Genomic DNA, 26661 nt, shown 5'->3' with positions numbered 1-26661 from the left:
CTGGACTTGAATTTGTATTTCTTTTTTTCTTTTTTGAGATGGCCTCTTGCACTGTCGCCCAGGCTGGAGTGCAGTGGTGTGACCTCAGCTCACTGCAACCTCTGCCTCCTGGGTTCAAGCGATTCTCCTGCCTCAGCCTCCTGAGTCGCTGGGATTACAGGCACGTGCCACCACACCCGGCTAAATTTTTTTGTATTTTTAGTAGAGACAGGGTTTCACTGTGTTCGCCAGGCTGGTCTCGAACTGCTGACCTCATGATCCACCCACCTCAGCCTCCCAAAGTGCTGGGCTTACAGGTGTGAGCCACTGCACTTGGCCTCAATTTGTATTTCTTTTTTTTTTTTTTTTTTGAGATGGAGTCTCGCTGTGGCACCCAGGCTGGAGTGCAATGGCATGATCTCTGCTCACTGCAAGCTCTGCCTCCCGGGTTCACGCCATTCTTCTGCCTCAGCCTCCCAAGTAGCTGGGACTACAGGCACCCGCCACCATGCCTGGCTAATCGTTTTGTAATTTTAGTAGAGACGGGGTTTCACTGTGTTAACCAGGATGGTCTCGATCTCCTGACCTCGTGATCCGCCCGTCTCATCCTCCCAAAGTGCTGGGATAACAGGCGTGGCCACCACGCCCGGCCTCAGTTTGTATTTGTAATGGGGCTTCTTGAATCAGAAAAAGGAGCCCGAGTGGATGCCCCTTTTAATTCTCCCTTGGACTGACTCCCAGCCTATTCTTAATGAGAAAAAGGACAGCTGTTATTTCATTAATGAGAGAGACAGAGACAGAGAGAGACACAGAGAGAGAGACAGAGAATGAACAAACACGTCTTTCCTTGCAGAATACAACTGAGAGCTTTGTCCCTGTGCTTAAACAAATATCCACGTGGACCAAATTCACCAAGGAAGAGACGTCCTCCCTGGCCACAGTCCTCCTGGAGAGCGTGGAAAGCTTGACACTGGCTGCTTTTTTGAAACCCTCAGCAAATGTCACTCAGACTGTTCGGACGGATTACTTAGGTAGGAGATACCCTTCGTGGCAAGGTTACATCTAGGTGATGATTTTGAGAGTTGACTTTGGCAATGGGATTTTCCCTGGGTTTCCCACCCATTCTTTCTCCAACTGTTTAAATACCTTGAATTCACAGCAAAGTAAATCTAATCATATTAACAATACATTCACTGAGCACTTGGCAAAGGCCAGGCACTATGCTAAGACCATATCATTAATTTATTCTACAAATATTTGCTGATTAGCTGCTATGTGCTGGGCTAAGGTATGACAGTCATAGGCTGTGCTCAAGTACTTCCTGTTTGCCCTGCTGGGCCTACGGTAGAATTGTACTTCCTGGCTACCGTGTGGTTAGGTGGGATTTGGGGACTAGTTCAGGCCAATAAATTGGGGAATAGAGTAGTTGCCAGTATGAGACTTTCCAGAACTTTCTTTCCCTCTGCCCATACGATTAGCAGTGCCTCAGGTCACAGCTGCTCCATCTGCCTGGGTGCCAGAATAAAGATAATATGGAACATGGCCTCAAGTCAATTTACAATAGATACAAAGCATTAATGAGATATAAACGCTTGTTTTTTTTAATCCACTAAGACTTAGGGTTGTTTGTTACTGCTGCAAGACTGATCCTTTCCTGACTCATACATACTTGATAGATGACTACTTGGGAATAGTGGCTGCTGTAGATCTTTTACATTAGCACCCTACTCCTGGTAGTAGTTCCAGTATCATTCACATAAACCTAGGAAGTTCCAACCTAATGGATGCCCAGAAGGCCAAGAGGTGGAAATAAAGTATTTGGTGGACTCCAACCAGTAGTGAACAAAATTAGCCTCATGAATCTTATATTTTAGTGAGTTGAGTCAGATAATAAACAAACAGACATCTGGTATACCAAATAGAGGTAGTGCTACTGAGAAAAAATATAGCAGGCTAGGGAGGTTAGAGAGGGTTGGGATTAGAGGGAGAGTTGCTACTTTATATAGTGAGATCAGGGTAAGTCTCATTGGGGCAGGGATGTCAGGGAAGAGAGTCGTGTAAATATCTGGAGAAAGAGCAAGTGCAGGAATACCTGGAGAATTCAAGGAATCATGAGGTGCCCAGTGTGGCTGAAGTGGCATTGAAGATGGTGATAGCAGTAGGAGAAAGGAAATGTAGACAAATTTAGGGACTTGAGGTTTTTCTTTTTCTTTTTTTTTTTTTTGAGACAGGGTCCCACTCTGTCACCTAGGCTGGAGTGCAGTGGTGCAATCATAGCTCACTATAGTTTCACACTCCCAGGCTCAAACGATCCTCCTGCCTCAGCCTCCTGAGTAGCTGGGAACTATAGGCGTGCACCACCATGCTTGTCTAGTTTTTAAAATTTTTGGTAGAAATGAGGTCTTGCTATGTTGCCCATGCTGGTCTTGAACTCCTGAGCTCAAGTGATCCTCCTGCTTGGCCTCCCAAAGTACTAGGATTACAGGCCTGAACCGCTGTACCCAGCCAAGATTTTATTTGAAGTGAGATGAAAAGACATTGGAAAATTTGGGAATAGGTATGGTATTATCTGGCTTATATTTTATAAGGATACTTCTGGTTCCATTATCTAGTTTGTTTTCAGGAAGGGCCAGTGGGTTAGGTCCTGCAATGTGTTGCCATGATACGGATGAGAAATAGGAGGCATAGGGATGTTAAATCAATGCTCAAATTTAGGCAGCTAGCGCGTGGCAGAGCTGGACCTCCCAGTTACCACCATCTGACTGCAGAACCTGAGCTCTTGTGTACCATGCTAGGCTTGCCCCAATCCCTTACTATTTATTTTGGTTTTAGAAAACACATGAAGCCGGGGGCAGTGGCTCATGCCTGTAATCCCAGCACTTTGGGAGGCCGAGGCGGGCGTATTATGAGGTCAGGAGATCGAGACCATCCTGGCTAACACGGTGAAACCCCGTCTCTACTAAAACTACAAAAAATTAGCTGGGCGTGGTGGCGGGCGCCTGTAGTCCCAGCTACTTGGGAGGCTGAGGCAGGAGAATGGCGTGAACCTGGGAGGCGGAGCTTGCAGTGAGACAAGATCGTGCCACTGCACTCCAGCCCGGGCAACAGAGCGAGACTCTGTCTCCAAAAAAAAAAATCAACAAAACTAAAAAACAAAAACAAAAACAAAAAATTAGAGTAGAGAGAAGATCATGACTGTTGCCTTCCATCACTGTTGACTTTGACCCCATCTTTCCCTGATGCACCTCCTAGGATATGAGAGCTCGCTTCTAAGGCTCCACCTGGGTTACTCATTTGTTTGGTGCTATGGTTCTCCTATCATTCATCATGGGACTCAAGATCTTTCCTATCATGAATTGAACTTTCTATTCTTTTTCTCTGCTCGCCACGATGGATGTGTACCTTTTTTTGGACAGAAACAAAATTCAGGACCGACTTTCTGGGCGACCTCATAGGAACTCTCCCTTTTTCTTTTTAGACATTGAGAGCAAAGTTATCAACAAAGAATGCAGTGAAGAGAATGTGAACTTGAGCTTGGCAGCCAAGGGGGATAAGATGAAGATCCGGTGTTCCACAATTGAGGAATCTGAATCCACAGGTACAGTTCCTCTCCTGAGAATGCAGGTTATGGTGTATTCCATTAATATGCATTTATTGATCCCTTTCAAGGTGCCAAGACCAGTGCCAGATGGTTGAGAACCAATGAGGGCAGAAATGGCCTATGCTCTCAGAGTTTTCCATCTGCTAGGGAAGTCAAACATTAAATGACCTTGTAATAATGGAGTATTGAGACCTTCACTGGCCTGTATGATATGAACTGGTCACATTCAGCTGTTGAGCAGTTGAAATTTGATTAAGCCAGGTTGAGAACTACTGTAAACCTAAAATAAACATTGTATTTCAAAGGCTTGGTGCCCAAAAAGAAGGATTAAAACATCTCACTAGTCATTTTTTTGTATTTAAAATAATATAAAAATAAAAAATATTTAAAATTTTAAAATATTTAAATTTTTAAAATATATAATATTTAAAATTTTAAAATAAATTTTTAAAATATGTAATATTTAAAAATTTAAAATATGCAATATTTAAAATATATTTTTACATTTTAAAATATCATTTATATGTTGAAATGATAATATTTGGCTTATACTGAGTTAATATATTATTAAAATTAATTTTATCTTTTTTTAATTTAAAAAAATGTGTACTAGAAAATTTAAAATCACATATGTGGTTCATACTATATTTCTGTTGGACACTGCTAATCTATGTCAGGGATGGCAAACTTTTTCTGTAGAGGGTTCGTTAGTAACTATTTTAAGCATTGCAATTAATACAACCTCACCGGGCGCGGTGGCTCAAGCCTGTAATCCCAGCACTTTGGGAGGCCGAGACGGGCGGATCACAAGGTCAGGAGATCGAGACCATCCTGGCTAACACGGTGAAACCCCGTCTCTACTAAAAAATACAAAAACCTAGCCGGGCGAGGTGGCGGGCGCCTGCAGTCCCAGCTACTCGGGAGGCTGAGGCAGGAGAATGGCGTGAACCCGGGAGGCGGAGCTTGCAGTGAGCTGAGATCCGGCCACTGCACTCCAGGCTGGGCGACAAAGCAAGACTCTGTCTCAACAAAAAAAACAAAAACAAAAACAAAAAACAAACAAACAAAAAAAAAAAACCTCTATCACAACGACTTAACTACCATTATAGTGTAAAAGCATTCATAGACAATATGTATATGAATGTGCCTGCGCATGTTTCAATAAAACTTTATTTAAAAAAGTAGGTGACAGCCAGATTGGCCCATAGGCCACAGTTTTCCAGCCCCTGATCTGATCTATGCATATGATTAACACTGTGGTTAATACTTTCATGTAAAAGCACAGTGTGAAAAATGGAAGAGATATTTAAGCGAAGTCCTGAGGAATACATAAAGAAAGTAGGAGAGAGTGTGTTACAGGAAGTGCAAGCTATGGCTCTGTGTTGAAAAAAAGCTTGGTATGATCATGGAACTAAAAGTAGAGTGGGCTGGAGCACCAGGAACGTGGGGGAGAGAGGGAAAAGAATTGAAGGTCACTGGGCGTGGCGGCTCACACCTGTAATCCCAACACCTTGGGAGGCCGAGTTAGAAAGAGAGAGACAGGGATATGTCCTATGCCGCTTCCTGTAGGGTCCAGCCCCACAGGGTTGGTGGGTTTTTCTCCCTGTGTGCGGAGACAAGAGATTGTAGGAATAAAGACACAAGACAAAGAGATAAAAGAAAAGACAGCTGGGCCTGGGGGACCACTACCACCAAGACGTGGAGACCGGTAGTGGCCCCGAATGCCAGGCTGAGCTGATATTTATTGGATACAAGACAAAGGGGCAGGGTAAGGAGTGTGAGCCATCTCCAATGATAGGTAAGGTCACATGGGTCACGTGTCCACTGGACAGGGGACCCTACCCTGCCTGGCAGCCGAGGCAGAGAGAAAGAGAGGAGAGAGAGAGAGAGACAGCTTACGCCATTATTTCTGCATACCAGAGACTTTTAATACTTTCACTAATTTGCTACTGTTATCTAAAAGGCAGAGCCAGGTGTACAGCATGGAACATGAAGGTGGACTAGGAGCATGACCACTGAAGCACAGCATCACAGGGAGACGGTTGGGCCTCCGGATAACATCAGTCAGGCCCTTCATAAGAGGTGGAGGAGTAGAGTCTTCTCTGAACTCCTCCGGGGAAAGGGAGACTCCCTTTCCCTGTCTTCCCTGTCTGCTAAGTAGCGGGTGTTTTTCCTTGACACTGACGCTACTGCTAGACCACGGTCTGCTTGGCAACGGGCATCTTCCCAGATGCTGGTGTTACCACTAGACCAAGGAGCCCCCTGGTGGCCCTGCCTGGGCATAACAGAAGGCTCACACTCCTGTCTTCTGGTCACTTCTCACTATGTCCCCTCAGCCCCTATCTCTGTATGGCCTGGTTTTTCCTAAGTTACAATTGTAGATCAAGGATTATTATAATATTGGAGTAAAGAGTCATTGCTACAGACTAATGATTAATGATAGTTATACATAATCATATCTATTATCTATATCTAGTATGACTATTCTTATTCTATATATTTTATTATACTGGAACAGCCCGTGCCCTCGATCTCTTGCCTCGGCACCTGGGTGGCTTGCTGTCCACAGCTTCCTGTCCCAATCAGACAGTACCATCCCCCAGGCTTCATCTGTCACTGCCAAGCTAATGGAGGGACCCCTTGGATGTCCCCCTAGACATCATAAATTGAGCACTTTCTCTCTCCTCCTCCTCCTCCTCCTCCTCCTCCTCCCTCCTCCTCCTCCTCCTCCCTCCTCCTCCTCTTCTTCTTCTTCTTCTTCTTCTTCTTCTTCTTCTTCTTCTTCTTCTTCTTCTTCCTCTTCCTCTTCTTCTTCTTCCTCCTCCTCCTCCTCCTCCTCCTCCTCCTCCTTCTTCTTCTTCTTTTCCTTCTTCTTTTTCTTTTTTTAGAGATGGAGTCTTGCTCTGTTGCCCAGGCTGGAGTGCAATGGCATGGTCTTGGCTCATTGCAACCTCCGCCTCCTGGATTCAAGGGATTCTCGTGCCTCAGCCTCCCGAGTAGCTGGGACTACAGGCGCCCGCCACCATGCCCAGCTAGTTTTTTTTTTAATTTTTAGTAGAGATGGGGTTTCACCATGTTGGCCAGGCTGGTCTTGAACTCCTGACCTCAAGTGATCCACTTGCCTTGGCCTACCAAAGTGCTGGGATTACAGGCGTGAGCCACTCTGCCCAGCTGTGGAAGTTTTTGTTTCATTTTGTTTTGTTTTGTTTTGAGACGGAGTCTTGCTCTGTCACCAGGCTGGAGTGCAGTGGTGCGATCTTGGCTCACTGCAATCTCTGCCTCCCAGGTTCAAGTGATACCCCTGCCTCAGCCTCCCAAGTAGCTGGAGCTACAGGCGCACATCACTACACCAGGCTAATTTTTTGTATTTTAGTAGAGACGGAGTTTCACTATGTTAGCCGGGATGGTCTGGATCTCCTGACCTTGTGATCCACCCGCCTCGGCCTCCCAAAGTGCTGGGATTATAGGCGTCAGCTACCATGCCCGGCCGGAGGTTTATTTTTTAAACCTAGAAGCCTGCTGGTTATTTTAATCTCGGAGCAGCACAGTGAGGTGCATGTCTCTTTCTCTCTCTCTCTCTCTCTCTCTCTCGTGTGTGTTCGATCTTCTATAATAACTATTGAGCAAACGATTCCCTCTTTTTTTCATTTGGGGAAACCTGCAGGGACCACTGGTGTGGCTTTTGTCTCCTTTGTGGGCGTGGAGTCTGTTTTAAACGAACGCTTCTTCCAAGACCACCAGGCTCCCCTGACCACCTCGAAGATCAAGCTGAAGATGAATTCTCGAGTCGTTGGGGGCATCATGACTGGGGAGAAGAAAGATGGCTTCTCAGATCCAGTCATCTACACTCTGGAGAACATTCAGGTTTGTGAAGAGGTCTCTGCTGAGATTCCTGTCTACCTCTTGGGAACTCCTCGTCTCTCGATTTCCTTAACTCTCATTTTTTATGGGAAGCTATTGTGGTCGGTAAGCTTCCACAATTTCTAGCAATTCAAGTCAATTAACAGAAGCCACCGCTAGAGGAATGAGGTCTCCCACTGTTACCAAACAGAACTAGGTCCATTTGCCCATGTGCAACAGAAAGTTAAACACTGAAGCACCGGGTTTTTGTAGAGAGAGAAGTTTATTGCAAGACTGCCAAGGAAGGACACAGGAGTCTGGCTTAAATCTGTCTCCCCAAGCTGGGAGGTTGGGGCAGGTTTTATAGTCAGTGGGTAATGAGCTGCGATTTGATTGCATCTTACAATGAAGTGATGCAGGAAGGCGTGATCTGATTGGATGCTGCCATGGGGTGATGCCAGGGCTTGATCTGATTGGATCCTGGATGCTGCTATGTGGTTGTTGCTTCTTTTATTATTATTATGATTATTATACTTTAAGTTTTACGGTACATGTGCACAACATGCAGGTTTGTTACATATGTATATATGTGCCATGTTGGTGTACTGCACTCATTAACTCGTCATTTACATTAGGTATATCTCCTAATGCTTTCCCTCCCACCTCCCCCCACCCCACAACAGGACCCAGTGTGTGATGTTCCTCTTCCTGTGTCCAAGTGTTCTCATTGTTCAATTCCCACCTATGAGTGAGAACATGCAGTGTTTGGTTTTCTGTTCTTGTGATAGTTTGCTGAGAATGATGGTTTCCAGCTGCATCCATGTCCCTACAAAGGACATGATCTCATCCTTTTTTATGGCTGCATAGTATTCCATAGTGTATATGTGCCACATTTTCTTAATCCAGTCTGTCATCGATGGACATTTGGGTTGGTTCCAAGTCTTTGTTATTGTGAATAGTGCCGCAATAAACATATGTGTGCATGTGTCTTTATAGCAGCATGATTTGTAATCCTTTGGGTATATACCCAGTAATGGGATAACTGGGTCAAATGGTATTTCTAGTTCTAGATCCTTGAGGAATCACCACACTGTCTTCCACAATGGTTGAACTAGTTCACACTGCAACCCCTGCCTCCTCGGTTCAAGCCATTCTCCAGAGTAACTGGGATTACAGGTGCCCACCACCACGCCCAGCTAACCTTTTTGTATTTGGTGGAGACAGGGTTTCACCGTGTTGGTCAGGCTGGTCTTGAACACCTGACCTCAAGTGATCCACCCGCCTCAGCCTCTTAAAGTGCTGGGATTACAGGCATAAGCCACCATGCCCACCCTTCTAATATACATTCTTAAAGCATGTTGTTCTTAAACTGTTACTAAAAATATATCTCTGTTTACTTGGCTTTTATATGTTTTTCCTCCCACTGCACTATGATCTCCTTGGGGGAAGAACTGTGTCTATTTTATTTACTAATGTCTCCCGTAAACAGCACAGATCAAGGCATGTAATAGGTATTCAATAAAAACATGTTGAACGAGGCTGGGTGTGGTGGCTCATGCCTCTAATCCCAACAGTTTGGGCGGCCTATGCAGGCGGATTACTTGAGGTCAGGAGTTCGAGACCAGCCTGGCCAATATGGAGAAACCCCATCTTTACTAAAAATACACAAATTAGCTGGATATGGCGACACATGCCTGTAATCCCAGAACTTTGGGAGGCCCAAGGCAGGTGAATCACTTGACATCAGGAGTTCAATACTGGTCTGGCCAACATAGTAAAACCCCGTCTCTACTAAAAATACCAAAATTAGCCAAGCATGGTGGTGGGCACCTGTAATCTCAGCTACCTGGGAGGCTGAGGAAGAAGAATCACTTGAACCCTGAGGCGGAGGTTGCAGTGAGCTGAGACTGCACCACTGCACTCCAGCCTGGGCGACACAGTGAGACTCAGTCACACACAGACACACAAAAAAACCACACATTGAATGAGTAAGTGAATAATGAGTGACTATGCAGAAGGCCTTATTATGGATTTGATGAAAGGAGGAGTTTTCTTCTAGCAACAGGAATGTAAGCTGCCCCATCAGATTGGCCCTCATTGCATAATGAAATATCAGCATTTTCCCCCATTCCCTCAGAACGCACCCTGTGTATTCTTGTTCCCAGTGACTCTTGAGGATGGTCACATTTAATCTATTTGATGGGGATCCTCAGGTGACCAGGGCCTTTGTTTTTTTTTTTTTTTTTTTTTTTTAATTTTTGGGGTTTTTTTTTAGCCAAAGCAGGAGTTTGAGAGGCCCATCTGTGTTTCCTGGAGCACCGATGTGAAGGGTGGAAGATGGACATCCTTTGGCTGTGTGATCCTGGAAGCCTCTGAGATACATACTGTCTGCAGCTGTAATCGGATGGCGAATCTTGCTGTTATCATGGCTTCTGGGGAGCTCACGGTTAGTCATGATGATTTGTTCCCTGAGGCAGAGTATCTGCCTCCAAATCCAATGGGAAAATATTGATTAAACGTCTGTTGTGTTTCTCCCATGGGGTTGGGTGTTGTGGGACGGAGTCATGGGGACAGAAGGGGTAGGTGATACGCCGTCGCCCCTGCAGAACTTACAGTCTGGTTGGAAGGCCATGAAGCTCACGTATACAATGAGAAATAATGACCCTAAATAGGGCCAGGCACTGGAGCAATCACAGATCTTACTTAATGAGCACCTACAGCGTGCTGGGCTCTTTAAGTTAAGCCGTTTCAGACGCATTTCACAGAATGGGCAAAGTGGCCCGTCTAGTCCTGAAGTTAGAAATTGGGGCAGGTGGAATTCAAATCTGGGGAAATCTCTTTCGACTAAAACATGCAAATGGGTCAAGAAGGAATGCTGTAAGAATTCAGAGGTATTGGCCAGGCGCGGTGGCTCATGCCTGTCATCTCAGCACTTTGGGAGGCCAAGGTGGGTGCATCATGAGGTCAAGAGATCGAGACCATCCTGGTCAACATGGTGAAACCCCATGTCTACTAAGAATACACAAATCAGCTGGGCGTGGTGATGCATGCCTGTTGTCCCAGCTACTCCAGAGGCAGAGGCAGGAGAATCGCTTGAATCGCTTGAACCTGGGAGGCAGAGGTTGCAGTGAGCTGAGATGGCACCACCGCATTCCAGCCTGGCAACAGAGCGAACTCTGTCTCACAAAAAAAAAAAAAAAAAAAAAAAACCCAAAAAACAAACAAAACAAACAAACAAACAAACAAAAAAGAATTCTGAGGTGTTTCCAAGAGAGACGATGATAGATCGGGAGGGAACAGAATATGAAATAAGCCTTGGTGAATGAGTAGATTCGGCAGAGAGGAAGGACGTCCTCATTAGTGTTGTAGAAAGCATCCTTTCGCCGGGCGTGGTGGCTCACGCCTGTCATCTCAGCACTTTGGGAGGCCGAGGCGGGCGGATCAGGAGGTCAGGCGATCCAGACCATCCTGCCTAACACGGTGAAACCCTGTGTCTACTAAAAATACAAAAAATTAGCCGGGCGTGGTGGCAGGCACCTATAGTCCCAGCTACTTGGGAGGCTGAGGCAGGAGAATGGTGTGAACCCGGGAGGCAGAGCTTGCAGTGAGCCGAGATCACGTCACTGCACTCCAGCTTGAGTGACAGGGTGAGACTCTGTTTCAAAAAAAAAAAAAAAAAAGTATCCTTTCCTATCATGGTAGACCCAACGTTTAATTCCCTACCAGGGAGGCCCATAAGTAAGTGCCGTTTTAAGGACCATGTGGCTTAGGATTTAAGAGAACTGGATCCAGAACAAAACTGACTGAGTTTCAAGTCGCATCTCTACCACTTTCTAGCTATGTTTTCTTGGAAAAGTCACTTAACTTCTCTGCACTGAGCCCAGCTGTCTCATCTCAAAAATGAGAACGATAACAAAAATTGCTGATGATCACTAGCATTTATACAGCATGTTTCTGGCACAGTTGTACTTTAAATGTTTTCTTTTAATCCTCCTACAACAACTGTGTAAGGCAGTTACCATTAATATTCTCTTTTTAACAGATGAGGAAACTGAGGGCAAAGAGCAGTTAAGTGTCTTGTCCAAACTCACACAACTAGAAATTGGTCAGTTTTCTTTTCTTTTTTCTGTTTTTTTTTTTTTTTTTTTTTTGAGACTGAATTTCGCTCTTGTCACCAGGCTAGAGTGCAGTGGCGTGATCTCGGCTCACTGCAACCTCCGTCTCCCAGGTTCAAGTGATTCTCCTGACTCAGCCTCCCGAGTAGCTGGGATTACAGGTGCCCACCACCATGCCCAGCTTTTTTCTTTCTTTTTTTTTTTTTGGGGTAGAGTCAGAGTTTTGCCATGTTGGCCAGGCTGGTCTTGAACCCCCTGACCTCAGGTGATCCACCCACCTCAGCCTCCCAAAGTGCTGGAATTACTGCGCCCAGTCAATGGTCGGTTTTCCTAACCACTTTGTGACAATATCATAAGATGGTGCCTGGCATATCTTTAACCCACAGAAAGCACTCGGATACATTTAAAATCAATTTTAAAATTAATTATGAATAAATGGCATAGAAGAAGAACTCAGCTTGTCATGTTCCACTCCTGAAGTTGGAGCATTCCTGAATGTCTGCATTATCAGTGGGGATGCAGTACAGGAAGGAAAAACCACCCCAGGTATTTCAAGCAGAAAGGGATTTAATACAGGGAAGTGGGTGCTCACAAAAATCTCTGGGAGAGGATGGAGGAGTTGAAGTCAGGGGGCTGTCACTTCAATTTTGGCTTCAAGATCATCCCCCAATGCAGCTATAACTCAGAGGTCAGAAATTGCTGCTGTCGTTTTGCCACCCCACTCCACCATGAAATTGGGGACTGGACAGTGGAAATGTGGAATGAAGCTCACTCCTGTCTGCCAAAAGCTGATATTTGCCTCGCTTCTGCATTCCAAGACATTCACAGATGTATCTCACTGGAGAACCTAAATTACATCCAGGACCTTAGTTCCCAAGGATTCTGGGAGATGTAGTTTGTGGACATCCAGTCCCAGTCATACCTGGAGTAGCGCATAGGACAGGGCTGGGAATAGGTGCTGGTGGATGCCAGTTGATTGCAAAGGATAATGAAGGACAATATCTAGTTCACTGAGTGTTAGAGGGAGAAAAGGCTCCCAAGCTAATTTTGCCCGAGCCAGGGTTTTAGATAACTGTTCTTCCCACCTGGGGGAATTTTGATCCCATTCTCAGGCCAACTATGAATTCCTTCCTGACAGATGGACTTCTACTTGTACGTCATTAGCCACGTGGGCATGATCATCTCCTTGGTGTGCCTCGTCTTGGCCATCGCCACCTTTTTGCTGTGTCGCTCCATCCGAAATCACATCACCTACCTCCACCTGCACCTCTGCGTGTGTCTCCTCTTGGCCAAGATCCTCTTCCTCGCCGGTATAGACAAGACTGACAATCAGGTCTACATCGCTGGGGCTGTGTCCCTACCAAACCCCATCTTCTCCCCACCTGCCTCAGCTCATTCCTACCCAATCCCCTCTACCCCTGTTCCTACCTCAGGGCCTTTGCATAGGCTGTGCCCTCTGCCTGTAACACTCACTTCCCAGCTTCTCACCTGCTTGACTCCTTGTGACAGCTCTCAGTTCAAAATTACATCCCTGATCATGTTATGAATTGTAACGGTTCCTCCTATTACTTGTTTTTGTTTGTTTGTTTTTGATACTGAGTTTCGCCCTTGTTGCCCAGGCTGGAGTGCAATGTGATCTTGGCTCACTGCAACCCCGTCCTCTGGGTTCAAGCAATTCTCCTGCCTCAGCCTCCTGAGTAGCTGGGAATACGGGCATGAGCCACTATGTCCTGCTAATTTTTTTGTATTTTTAGTAGAGACGGGGTTTCACCATTTTGGCCAGGCTAGTCCTGAACTCCTGACCTCAGGTGATCCACCCGCCTTGGCCTCCCAAAAAGTGCTGGGATTACAGGCTTGAACCACAACGCACAGCCCCTCCAATACTTTCTAAACCAGAGGTTCTCTCCCTGGGTGCTTTTTCCCTCCCAGGGGAGACTTGGCAATGTCTGGAGACATTTTTGGTTGTCACAACTGGAGGAGCGTGCTACTGGTATCTAGCGGGTAAAGGTTAGGGATGCTGCTAAGGATCTTGTAGTGCACAAGACAGCTCTCCATGACAGAGGATGATCCTGCAATAATGTTACAAATGTCGATAATGCTACAGCTTAGAATCTCCACTTCTCTTTCTTTTTATTTTCTCCTTCCTTCCTTCCTTCCTTCCTTCCTTCCTTTCCTTTGCTTTCTTTCTTTCTTTTTTTTTTTTTTTTTGAGACAGGGTCTTGCTGTGTCACTCAGGCTAGAGTGCAGTGGCTGAATCACACCTCATTACAGCCTCCCGGGGTCAAGCGATCCTCCCACCTCTGCCTCCCAAGTACCTGGGACCACAGGCCTGTGCCACCATGTCTGGCTAATTTTTGTATTTTTTGTATGGAGAGGGGGGTTTCGTCATGTTTCCCAGGCTGGTCTCAAACTCCTGGGCTCAAGCGATCTGCCTGCCTCAGCCTTCCAAAGTGCTGGGATTACAAGCGTGAGCCACCACACCCAGCCAATAAAGCTTTATTTACAAGGCAGGCAGTCAGCCTACGGGGTCTAGTTTGCTGAACTCGCCTATTTTCAACCATTCCCTAAAGTAGGGCCATCAACAGTCAGTTTTCCTAAAACTCTTCCTGTTTTAGAACTGAAAGTCATGCGTCTTGGGAAATTTCAGTTCCAGACAAACCAGGACCATGGGTCGCCTTACCAGGAAGTGGTGCTGCTTGTGGTCGAGAACCATTGCCCATCTCTATAAATGTTTGTGAGATGAATGAGTGAGCTAGGTTTGGGGAATTTCCAGCCGAGGAGTCTCTCTCTTCCTTTCTTCCTCTCGATTTCTCTCTGGGGTGGAGGATCCTGACGTGCATGCTTCTCCCCTCCAGACGGGCTGCGCCATCATCGCGGGCTTCCTGCACTACCTTTTCCTTGCCTGCTTCTTCTGGATGCTGGTGGAGGCTGTGATGCTCTTCTTGATGGTCAGAAACCTGAAGGTGGTGAATTACTTCAGCTCTCGCAACATCAAGATGCTGCACATCTGTGCCTTTGGTTATGGGCTGCCGGTGCTGGTGGTGGTGATCTCCGCCAGTGTGCAGTCGCAGGGCTATGGAATGCATAATCGGTGAGTGACATCCTCTCTCTTCCTGAAGACCGTGCTGCCAAGGATCACAGTGATAATAACATGAGCAACAAGGAGAGTAACAACAGTAGCAGTAGTTGTGGCTACCATTTATCGAGCTCTTACATTATGTGCTATTGGTTTCAGGACCACCATGTACAGGAGCACAGGTTGTGCACTGCACAAATCCACGGTCACTACTATTTGAGATTTATGTTCCAGGAGGAGAATATCTAGTTTACCTAATTGATTATTTTCCTTTTCTTGTGTGTATGACATGGAAGGTGGGGGTGAAAGCGAGAGAGGAATACTTCTGCATGGTGGCGTGTGTCTGTAATTCCAGCTACTTGGGAGGCTGAGGCAGGAGAATTGCTTGAACCCGGGAGGCGGAGGTTGCAATGAGCTGAGATCGCGCCATTGCACTCCAGCCTGGGGAACAAGAGTGAGACTTTGTCTCAAAAAACTGGTGGGGGGAATATTGGGATGCTGTTATTGAACGTGACGGAATGGCTGTTATGTAGTAAAAGCAGCTAATGTACACTAGAGACATAATAAAAAGAGGCAATCCTTTCTTCCTCCCTCCAACCCTCCCTCACTCCCTCCTTCCTCCCTTCTTCCTCTCTCCGTATCTCCCTCCCCTCTTCCCTCCCTCCTTCCTTCCTTCCTCCCTTCCCTCCTTCCCTTTCTTCTTTCCTTCCTTCCCTTCCCTCCCTCCTTCCCTTCTCTCCCTCTCTTCCTCCCTTCCTCCTTTCCCTCCCTCTCTTCCTCCCTTCCTCCTTTCCCTTTCTTCCCTTCCTTCCCTTCCTCCCTTCCTCCCTTCCTTCCTTCCTCCTTTCCCTTTCTTCCCTTCCTTCCTTTCCTCCCTTCCTCCCTTCCTTCCCTTCCCTCCTCCCTCCCTCCTTCCCTCCTTCCTTCCCTTCCTTCTTATCCTTCCCTCCCTCCTTCCCTCCCTCCCTCCCTCCCTTCCTTCCTTCCTTCCTTTAAATAAACAATTATGAAATATCTTGTCTATGCTAGGCTTTGCTCTGAGTGCTGAGTATTCAGAAATGAACAAACACCCAAGGCCCAAATTCTCATGAAGCTCATAGTCTAGTAGTGGAAGACAATTTGCAATTACACAAGCAATTAAACAAGGTAACTTATGATAGCGATAGCTGCTATTTTAAAAATGCAGTGAGTTCTGCTAGATGGATACCAGGAGTAGAGACAGGATGCCCAATCTAAGGATAGTCAGGAGTGGCTTCTCAGAGGAGGTGACATTTGAGCTGAGATTTATTTATTTATTTATTTGTTATTTATTTATTTTGAGGCAGAGTTTTGCTCTTGTCGCCCAGGCTGGAGTGCAGTGGCGTGATCTAGGCTCACTGCAACCTCCACCTCCCGGGTTCAAGCGATTCTCCTGCCTCAGCCTCCCAAGTAGCTGGGATTACAGGCACCCACCACCACGCCCAGCTAATTGTTGTATTTTTAGTAGAGATGGGGTTTCACCATGTTGTCCAGGCTGGTCTGAAACTCCTGACCTCAGGTGATCCACCTGCCTCGGCCTCCCAAAGTGCTGGGATTACAGGCATGAGCCACCGCGCCCGGCCTGAGCTGAGATTTCAATGAGAAAGTGTACCAGTGGAGAGCTCTGCATAGAGGGAAACAGGATTAGGAAGTTGTGAATTGCGAAATGAGCTCAACCTCGGGCACCAGGTAAACATTTCAGGTACATTTGCCCAGGAAGAAGGTCTAAAAGAGGAAGCACGGTGGTCTAAAGGAAGCTGAACTGCAACCGGGACCATCCTGAGTGTCATCTGAGTCTCACCTCCCAGTGTTCTCCTCCACTAGGGCATTCGTTGGGGCAGGGTTAACTGTAAGGTCCGGACTCTGAGACGAGCACTGACTCCTCCTATTTCTCTCCGTAGCTGCTGGCTGAATACAGAGACGGGGTTCATCTGGAGTTTCTTGGGGCCAGTTTGCACAGTCATAGCGGTAAGCAAATACGACAACAGCCTGGCGAAGTGTGTTCTGAAGGAGGAGCAAGGAGACCTGCGAGATCTGGAATTTCCAGGGACGTGTGCAGCTGAGAGGGTCACTTATTCCCGTCAGGAGTTCTTTCCAGGCTGAGCACAGTGGCTCACACCTGTAATCCCAGCACTTTGGGAGACTGAGGCGGGTGGATCACCTGAGGTCAGGAGTTCGAGACCAGTCTGGCCAACGTGGCAAAACCCCGTCTCTACTAAAAATACAAAAAAAAAATTAGCCGGGTGTGGTGGTGAGCACCTGTAATCCCAGCTACTCAGGAGGCTGAGGCAGGAGAATTCCTTGAATCCAGGAGACACGGAGGTTGCAGTGAGCCGAGATCGTGCCACTGCACTCCAGCCTGGGTGACAGAGCGAGACTCCATCTAAAAAAAAGAAAAAAAAAATGGCAGCTCCTTCTTCCCATTTCTTTGTAAACCATGTGGACAGTAAGGAGAAGACAACATGTTGCCAGCCAAGTAAAGGTCCCATTTGCATAATAAAAGATCAGGGTGGGTGGCCAGCTTCCTCGTGCTCTATGTAAATGTCACACTGGGTCCAACCAATCTTTGGGCCCTATGTAAATCAGACACCGCCCCCTCAAGCCAGTCTGTAAAATCTGGTGCACTTTGCTGTGGGCTGGAAGTCCCACTCAGGAGGCCCTCTCTCTTGCAAGATACAGAGATCTAGTCTCCTTTCTCTTTCTTTTGCCTGTTAAACTTCTGCTCTTAAACTCACTCCTCGTGGGTGTCAGTGCCTTGATTTCCTTAGCATGAGGCAATGAACCTCCCGTATTATTACCCCCAGACAACAACTCCACCTCAGAGAGACTCATGGACCCGTACACAAGATGGATACAATTATGGTCCCTCCCAGGGGTATTTGCCTTTCAGAAGGAAAAACAAAATTCGCGAATCAAAGAAATTACTCTGGGACTTAAAAATCTCAAGAATGGGCCGGGCGCGGTGGCTCAAGCCTGTAATCCCAGCACTTTGGGGAGGCCGAACGGCAGATCACGAGGTCAGAGATCGAGACCATCCTGGTCGACACGGGTGAAACTCCCGCCTCAACATAAAAATCCAGCCGGGCTAGGGTGAAGCGGCCTCGTAGTCCCAGTTACTCGAGGCCGAGGCAGGAGAATGGCGTGAACCCGAGGCGGAGTTGCAAGTGAGCCGAGGCCACCGCACTCCAGCCTGGACGGCAGAGCGAGACCCATCCTCAAAAAAAAAAAAAAAATGTCAAGACGAACATTGAAAAAGGAGAACTCTTTTTTGAGACTGAGTTTCACTCTTGTTGCCTAGGCTGGAGTGCAATGGTGCGATCACAGCTCACCAAAACCTCTTCTGCCCCCTGGTTCAAGCAATTCTCTCCTGTCTCAGCCTCCCAGCTGGGATTACAGGCGGCACCTGCTCACGCCCAGCTTAATTTTGTATTTTAGTAGAGATGGGGTTTCTCCATGTTGGTAGGCTCACTGCAACCTCTGCCCTGGTTCTTCAAGCCATTATTCCACCTCAGCCTCCCTGAGTTGCTGGGATTACAGGCTGCACCACTCACACCTGGCTATAATTTTATATTTCACAGAGATGGCTTTCACCATGTTGCTGTTGGTCTTGAACTCCTGACTAGGTAGTTTACTGCCTCGGCCTCCCCCAAGTGCTGGGATTACAGGCACGCGCCACTATGACTAGCTTCACTTTGCATTTTAGTAGAGATGGGTTTCACCACCTCACAGGCCTCACCAAAAAAATACAAAAAATTAGAGTCCAAGGCAGTGTAGGGCACTGAGGTCCCAGCCACTGAGTGCAGGAGAATCGCTTGGACCCGAGAGTAGGAGGCTGCAGTGAGCTGACACCAGGCAGCCCGGGGTGACAGAGTGAGACTGTCTCAAAAAAAGCAACCCCAGTCATATTTCAGTCATATTAGATTAGGGTCTGCCCTAATGAGTTCATCTTAACTTGATTATTTCTGTAAAGATTCTATGTCCAAATAAGGGCATATTCTGAGATCTTGGGACTTAGGGGTTCAACACACCTTTTTCTGGAGACACAATTCAACTAAAACTGGGTACGACCAACCTGAAACAATTTTAAATAAATGCCTCATCTAACAGCTTCCTAGACTATGAAGGTAGTGTAAAATTGGACTCCCAATCCATGGAAGGCCAGAGCTGGGGTTCTTTTCTCTCCCCTCCTCCTTCTCCTCCTCTTTGTCCTCCTCTTCCTCATCTTCCTCCTCCTCCTCCTTGTCCTCATCCTTTTCTTTTTCTTTTTCTTTTTTTTTGAGGCAGGGTCTTACTCTGTTGCCCAGGCTGGAGTGCAGTGGTGCAATCATGGTTCACTGCAGCCTCAACCTTTCGGGCTCAATCGATCCTCCTGCCTCAGCTTCCCAAGTAGCTGGAACTACAGGTGCGTGCCACCATGTGGCCCAGGCTGGTCTTGAACTCCTGGGCTCAAGCCATCCTCCCACCTCAGCCTCCCAAAGTGCTGGGATTACAGGTGTGAGCCTTGGCAGCCGGCCCTCATCCTCTTCCTTACCCCTCTCTTCCCCTGCTTCCCCTACTCTGTCTCTCTCCTCTCTTTTCTTTTCTCTTTGTTCTTCACTAAGATCCAAGACAGAACAGTTACCTTGTTTCCTCTGTTGGCCAGAATTTTCTTTTGTTTTCTTTTCTTTTTTTCTTTTTTGAGATGGAATCTCACTCTGTTGCCTAGGCTAGCACAGTCCCAGCTCACTGCAAGCTCTGCTGCCCGGATTCACGCCATTCTCCTGCCTCAGCCTCCCGAGTAGCTGGGACTACAGGCCTGTGCCACCATGCCTGGCTAACTTTTTGTATTTTTAGTGGAGATGGGGTTTCACTGTGTTAGCCAGGATGGTCTTGATCTCCCGACATCGTGATCCGCCCGCCTTGGCCTCCCAAAGTGCTGGGATTACATATGTGAGCCACCACGCCCAGTCCAGAGTTCTCCTTTTATAGGTGTTCTGGCCGTTGTCCATTTGTATATCCAGCCTCTCCATCCTTCTGCTTGACTTTGCAGATCAACTCCATCCTCCTGACCTGGACCTTGTGGATCCTGAGGCAGCGGCTTTCCAGTGTCAATGCCGAAGTCTCAACACTAAAAGACACCAGGTACAGCCCTCTTTCATCTCTCCTCCTCTTTTAATTTCCTCTTCCTTCTTCCCAGAAAAGTTCTTTGAGCACTTTTTGTGTGCTGGGTCCTATGCCCGAGACAGAGGTGATGAGGTCTGTTTAGCATATCACACCACCTAGATCTGGAGGCTTAAAGTCCAGCTCCCCGTCTCTACTAAAAATACAAAAAAAAAAAATTAGCTGGGCATGGTGGCAGGTGCCTGTAGTTCCAGCTACTCGGGAGGCTGAGGCAGGAGAATGGCGTGAACCCGGGAGGCAGAGCTTGCAGTGAGCCGAGATCGTGCCACTGCACTCCAGCCTGGGCGACAGAGCAAGACTCCGTCTCAGAAGAAAAAAAAAAAATTCCAGCTCAACTATTTACGAGCTATGTGACCTTAGGCAAGTTACATAACCTCTCAGAAGCCCATTTGCCTCACCTACAGAATGGGGATATTAATATTGCTTATTTTAGGTGCCTTACAAAGTGTTTAGCACAGTTACTAGGAACAGTGGGTGTTTCATATATTACAACTATTAATAAACTTTCTAATTTTTCCCTGTGCATGCTTATATGTGCATATTTACAAGAAACTGAATCATAGTATTTGGTTTTTTATGTTTTTTTTTTTCTCTCAAGAATGTCCTGGCGATTTCTGACTTAGTTAGATATTATTCTACAATATGATTTTCTTGCACAGCATTTCGGTGTAAATTTGTAGCACATTGTATCGAAGTCATACCATATTCATGGACACTTAATTTGCTTCTGTGTGTTATCAGTTTTGTTTTGTTCTCTGTATAAACAATACCGCTTTGAGCACCCTTGTAGGTAAATCCTTCCATACCGTGGTTATTTAATTACAACACAAAACATGAAACTACATAAATCCAACTGCCTAAAGGGTAGGTTGGATTGTAATGCTTCTAGTATGTGCGTCATAAATTGATTTTCAGAAAATTTGTTTCCAATGATGAGAATATACCTATTTACTTGCAATATTGTCAACACTGGAGTGTATTGTTTTTGATGCATTTTGTGCTGATTTAATGTGTGAAATATTCTATTTCATTATTTTTGTTACACATATTTTATATTAGGGATTTGGGACTTCTTAAGTATTTTTATAGATCAATTGTGTTTCCTAACTTCCTCACTCAACTACTGTTCATTTCAAGAAACTTCAGCAACCATCGTCTAGGTTTTATTGTCAGTAACCTAATAACATTCTTTGTGTCTTTTTTCTTCTGTATCCAATCCCTTATCCATTTTAAATATGTTTGAAAAGTTAGTACAAAAGACAAAAAGGAGGCCAGGCATGGTGGCTCACGCCTGTAATCCCAGCACTTTGGGAGGCTGAGGCCGGCGGATCATGAGGTCAGGAGATCAAGACCATCGTGGCTAACATGGTGAAACCCCGTCTCTACTAAAAATACAAAAAATCAGCTGGGTGTGGTAGCGGGCACTTGTAGTCCCAGCTACTCGGGAGACTGAGGCAGGAGAATGGCGTGAACCCATGAGGCGGAGACTGCAGTGAGCAGAGATCACGCCACTGCACTCCAGCCTGAGCGACAGAGCGAGAATCTATCTCAAAAAAAGAAAAAAAAAGGCAAAAAGATAAAACAAAGTTAATACATACACATGGCAGAAAATTTAAGCAATAAATTTCACATCAGATGAAATTCACTATTTTAACCATTTTAAAGCATGTAACTCAGTGGCTTTTAGTACATTCACGGTGTTGTGCCCTGACCACCACTATCTAGTGATCTAGTGGCGGATCTTTTTTTGTTTTTAAGAAAGAATCTCACTCTTACCCAGGCTAGAGGGCAGTGGCATGGTCCTGGCTCATTGCAACCTCTGCCTCCCAGGTTCAAGCGATTCTCCTGCCTTAGCCTCCTGAGTAACTGGGATTACAGGCATCTGTGCCTGGACTTTTTTTTTTTTTTTTTTTTTTTAACTTGCAAGATTCATCCATGTTCGGTCATATTCCAATACGTCATTCCGTTTCGCGGCTGAATAAGATTCCATTAAATAAATATACCACATTTTGTGTATCCATTGTTGGATACTTGCATTGCTTCCACTGGAGGGGGAGGAGACTGGGAAACGATCAGTATGGGGTTTCTTTAGGAGCTGATAAAAATGCCTTGCTATGGCCGGGTGCAATGGCTCACGCCTGTAATCCCAGCACTTTGGGAGGCCAAGGTGGGTGGATCACAAGGTCAGGAGTTTGAGACCAGCCTGGCCAAGATGGTGAAACTCCGTCTCTACTAAAAATAGAAAAATTAGCCAGGTGTGGTGGTGGGTGCCTGTAATCTTAGCTACTTGGGAGGCTGAGGCAGGAGAATTGTTTGAACCTGGGAGACGGAGGTTGCAGTGAGCCAAGATCACGCCACTGCACTGCAGCCTGGGCGACAGAGGGAGATTCTATCTTTAAAAAAAAAAAAAAAAAAAAAGCCTTGGTACTATATAGTGGTGATGGTTGCACAACACTGGGATAAAATGGTGAATTTTATGTTAGGTGAATTTGACCTAAATAAAAAGAAAGGCATCACAGTATTTCATACTATGATTTCATCACTCATTTAACATGTCCCGATTTTTTGGACCCATGGGTTTTTCTACCCTTTTATTACTACAAACGAAAATTCACCAAATCCACATGTGCATAGTGTCCATGTATATTGAAGGCTGATTGCATTTTTTTTTTTTGAAATGGAGTTTCACTCTTGTCACCCAGGCTGGAGTACAATGGCATGATCTCGGCTCACTGCCACTTCCACCTCCTGGGTTCAAGTGATTCTCCTGCCTCAGCCTCCCAAGTAGTTGGGACTACAGGCATCCGCCACCATGCCCAGCTAATTTTTGTATTTTTAGTAGAGATTAGTTTTTACCATGTGAGCCAGGGTGGTCTTGAACTCCTGTCCTCAGGTGATCCACCAGCCTCGGCCTCCCAAAGTGCTGGGATTACAGGCACCCACCACCACGCCCAGCTAACTTTTGTATTTTTAGTAGAGACGGGTTTCACCATGTTGGCCAGGCTGGTCTCAAATTTCTGTCCTCAGGTGACCCGCCCACCTTGGCCTCCCAAAGTGCTGGGATTACAGGCTTGAGCCACTGCACCCAGCCTGATTGTGTTTTAAATGTCTATAGGATTTGATTTTCCCACACCTAAGCTTGGAGACCCCACCCTACATTTGTCCCCACCCAGGTGGCAAATTGCACAGTGGCCGCCTCAGACCATTCCTGGAAGCGTGGCCTACAAGGACAATAGCCACCTCCCGGAGCCTTACACGCTGTACATCTCCTCCCCAGGTTACTGACCTTCAAGGCCTTTGCCCAGCTCTTCATCCTGGGCTGCTCCTGGGTGCTGGGCATTTTACAGATTGGACCTGTGGCAGGTGTCATGGCCTACCTATTCACCATCATCAACAGCCTGCAGGGGGCCTTCATCTTCCTCATCCACTGTCTGCTTAACCACCAGGTATGTAGCTGCTGCCCTCCCCATCCCCTCTCCCCACCCCACCCCCAGCATCCCTCCACCCAACATCCCTGTCCCTGGACCATTTCCCTGCATCTGGATGTGCCTCCTTCTCCAGGTACGAGAAGAATACAAGAGGTGGATTACTGGGAAGATGAAGCCCAGCTCCCAGTCCCAGACTTCAAGCATCTTGCTGTCCTCCATGCCATCCACTTCCAAGACGGTGAGAGACTGCATGCTCCCTGCGGGTGCTGGTCAAGGGAGGTGCCGGCCACTTGGTGACACTCAGCTCTGCCACGTGTTGGGCACTGAATGGGAGCTGAGGGTGCTCACCCTAGTTAGCTCATGGATGAAGTGTGGAGTTGAAGACTGGGGATTTTTATGTATATATCAGCAGACACACACACATTATCTATCTGTCTATCATCTATCTATCTATCATCTATCTATCGATCTATCATCTATCTATCTATCATCTGTCATCTATCTGTCTATCTATCATCTATCTATCATCTATCTATCATCTATCATCCATCTATCTATCATCTATCATCTATGTATCTATCATCTATCTATCATCTATCATCTAGCTATCTATCATCTATCTATCATCCCTCTATCATCTATTGATTTAAATAAAATTTCAAGAATAAGACATATATAATTTACAACAGATTTACATAGATGCATTTGTATACAAATTATGTAACATATATTAAACATAATACATATTTTATATATTATGTTTATAAAGTAAATTTATATACATTTATTATGTACATATAATGTATAATATATACACACAAATGTAAGATGTAAGTTGAAATATAGATATCGGCTGGGCATGGTGGCTCACGCCTGTCATCCCAGCACTTTGGGAGGCCGAGGTGGGCAGATTACCTGAGGTCAGGAGTTCGAGACCAGCCTGGCCAACATGGTGAAAACCCCGTCTCTATTAAAAATACAAAATTAGCCAGGCGTGGTGGCAGGCGCCTGTAATCCCAGCTGCTCGTGAGGCCGAGGCAGGAGAACGGCTTGAACCCAGGAGGTGGAGGTTGCAGGGAGCAGAGATTGCGCCATTGCACTCCAGCCCGGGCAAAAAGAGTGAAACTCCGTCTCAAAAAAAAATTAATTAAATAAATATAGATATCTTCACATATATATTTATATAGAGAAATTTTTATGTATTATGGATAGCGTATTTATATATGCAGATTTTCAGGAGTCTCGAAATATTAGAATGAATATGCAAATGGAGGCAAAGTTGATTTTCCCACTAGCATGTCTTATTTTTTTTCAACGATGTTTACCATGCCCCTGAAATGCTGTCTAGCACACAGTAAGTTCTTGGTGAATATTTCCTGAGTAAATAATAATTCAATAGCTTAGTTTCCTCACTGATAAAATGGGGATAATGGTAATCCTTACCTTGGAAGGTTATACTAAATAGTAGATGAACTGGTATGCAACGGGGTTGGAAGAGTGCCTAGGACGTAGCAGGATCTCAGTGTTAAGCCTTGCAAAAGTCCAGTGAGGTAGGTATCATTGGTCTGTTTTCATTATGAGGAAACTGAATGTCATCGAGGTTAAGTTTGGTGATTTCAGAATGAGCCACAAGAATCACCCACTGGAAAAATTGTCCAAATCACGGATGACATATTCTCTTGGCAATAAGTTTTTAAACATAATACGATTTACTATAGTTTTAATGAAAAAGACAGTATAGGTATAGAACATTTTAGAAAACAGTTGTATGCATTGAAAACAAATAAAATTAAAATGTCCCATTATGCCACCACGTAAAGATCCCAGTGAGTCATATTTTTGGATGCAAGCACCTTAGATCCAGTGGCTTAATTAAATAGGGAATGATTTTCCTTGCAAGAAGAGAAGTCCAGAGTTAGGTGTTGGCAATATTGCTGGTGTTGCTGGTTCTATGCTTAGTGGTGTTGTAAAAGCTGTAAACTAAGAATCTAGGTTTTCCCGTTTTCCATTCCACCCTCAGCATGTTGACATTTTATTGTATTTTCATGGTTGCAATACGGTTGCCACAGCTCCAGACATCATGACTATGTTCCAGTCAAGAAGATGAGGGATGGGCAGGACCAGAAAGCCCTTCTCTCATGTCTCTGTCTTTAACAGTAAAGAAAAACTCAGAAAACGCTCAGTAGATTTCCCTTTACCTGGTTGGTCAGAAGTGTATCACGTGACCACTCCTATGGGCAAAAAAATCCGAACCAACAGCTGTTTGACTTTCTGAAGTCCAACATGGGTGCTATCAATGCTGAGGAGGTGGAGAATGGCTTTTGGGTTTTCCAGCTGTGCCTGTCACACTAGGGACAATCGCATTTATCATTTTAATGTGTATCCTTCTAGTCTTTGTTACTGTATTTTTAATACTCCTGCCCCTGTAGACATGACCCTTGGAATCATGTTTGCATTAATCCCGCTGCAGACTCTGAAGAAATTCTTTTCTCTCTCACAGGGTTAAAGCCCTTTCTTGCTTTCAGATATGCTATGGAGCAACAGTTGAGGACAGTAGTTTCCTGCAGGAGCCTACCCTGAAATCTTCTCTTTGCAGCTTGACATGGAAATGAGGATCCCACCAGCCCCAGAACTCTCTGGGGAAGAATGTTTGGGGCCATCTTCCCAGGGTTGTATGCACTGATGAGAATCAGGGGTTTCTGCTCCAAATGATCATTTTATCTTCTGTGCTCTGCAACTCCTTGAGTTCCAGAGTTTTTGAGAACAGACCCCAATTCAATGGCATGACCAAGAACATCTGGCGACCGTTTTGTTTTCTCCCACCCTTGTTGGTGCATGGTTCTAAGCGTGCCCCACTAGCGCCTATCACACGCCGGACGCAGAGGACCTCTCAGTAAATTATTTGTCAGCCGGGCGCGGTGGCTCACGCCTATAATCCCAGCGCTTTGGGAGGCTGAGGCGGGTGGATCACAAGGTCAGGAGATCGAGACCATCCTGGCTAACACGGTGAAACCCTGTCTCTACTAAAAAATAGAAAAATTAGCCGGGCATGGTGGCGGCGCCTGTAGTCCCAGCTACTCGGGAGGCTGAGGCAGGAGAACGGCGTGAACCTGGGAGGTGGAGCTTGCAGTCAGCCAAGATCGCGCCACCGCACTCCAGCCTGGGTGACAGAGCGAGACTCCGTCTCAAAAACAAAATAAGAATAAAAATAAAAAATAAATGATTTGTTGCCTGTCTGACTGATTTACCCTAGGACAAAGACTCTTCGTGATTTTAAAGAAATGGTCAGTAAAACTGTAATGAGAGTCCCAGGGAACCAAGATGGTGCATAGACAGACAAGCTACTTTGGCACAAACATTTAAAAAGAATTATGTTGGTAAGTAGGAGGACGTTTGATGTAGCAGAACTCTAACGCTTCCTGGAGGGTTGACGCACTTGATGAC

At 45.9% G+C, this 26661-nt stretch overlaps 1 protein-coding gene across 1 annotated transcript in view; it reads left to right on the top strand.

Moving 5' to 3' along the window:
* Window positions 1-26224, top strand: part of ADGRE1 (adhesion G protein-coupled receptor E1) — a 37476-nt gene extending 11252 nt beyond the window's left edge. Inside the window, exons 6-16 of the mRNA XM_031660044.1 lie at window positions 833-1010; window positions 3458-3577; window positions 7245-7444; window positions 9696-9866; window positions 12674-12868; window positions 14391-14626; window positions 16531-16597; window positions 19659-19750; window positions 23067-23235; window positions 23351-23455; window positions 25718-26224. Of these exons, the coding sequence (XP_031515904.1) occupies window positions 833-1010; window positions 3458-3577; window positions 7245-7444; window positions 9696-9866; window positions 12674-12868; window positions 14391-14626; window positions 16531-16597; window positions 19659-19750; window positions 23067-23235; window positions 23351-23455; window positions 25718-25723 (1539 nt within the window). The 3' untranslated portion in view covers window positions 25724-26224. The remainder of the gene's footprint in view (window positions 1-832; window positions 1011-3457; window positions 3578-7244; window positions 7445-9695; window positions 9867-12673; window positions 12869-14390; window positions 14627-16530; window positions 16598-19658; window positions 19751-23066; window positions 23236-23350; window positions 23456-25717) is intronic.
* Window positions 26225-26661: the final 437 nt, after the last annotated feature.

Source organism: Papio anubis, chromosome 20 (assembly GCF_008728515.1).
Source record: "Papio anubis isolate 15944 chromosome 20, Panubis1.0, whole genome shotgun sequence".
NCBI lineage: Eukaryota > Metazoa > Chordata > Mammalia > Primates > Cercopithecidae > Papio > Papio anubis.
The sequence above is the reverse complement of the archived record's forward strand: the minus strand, read 5'-3'. Positions and strand labels throughout refer to the sequence as shown.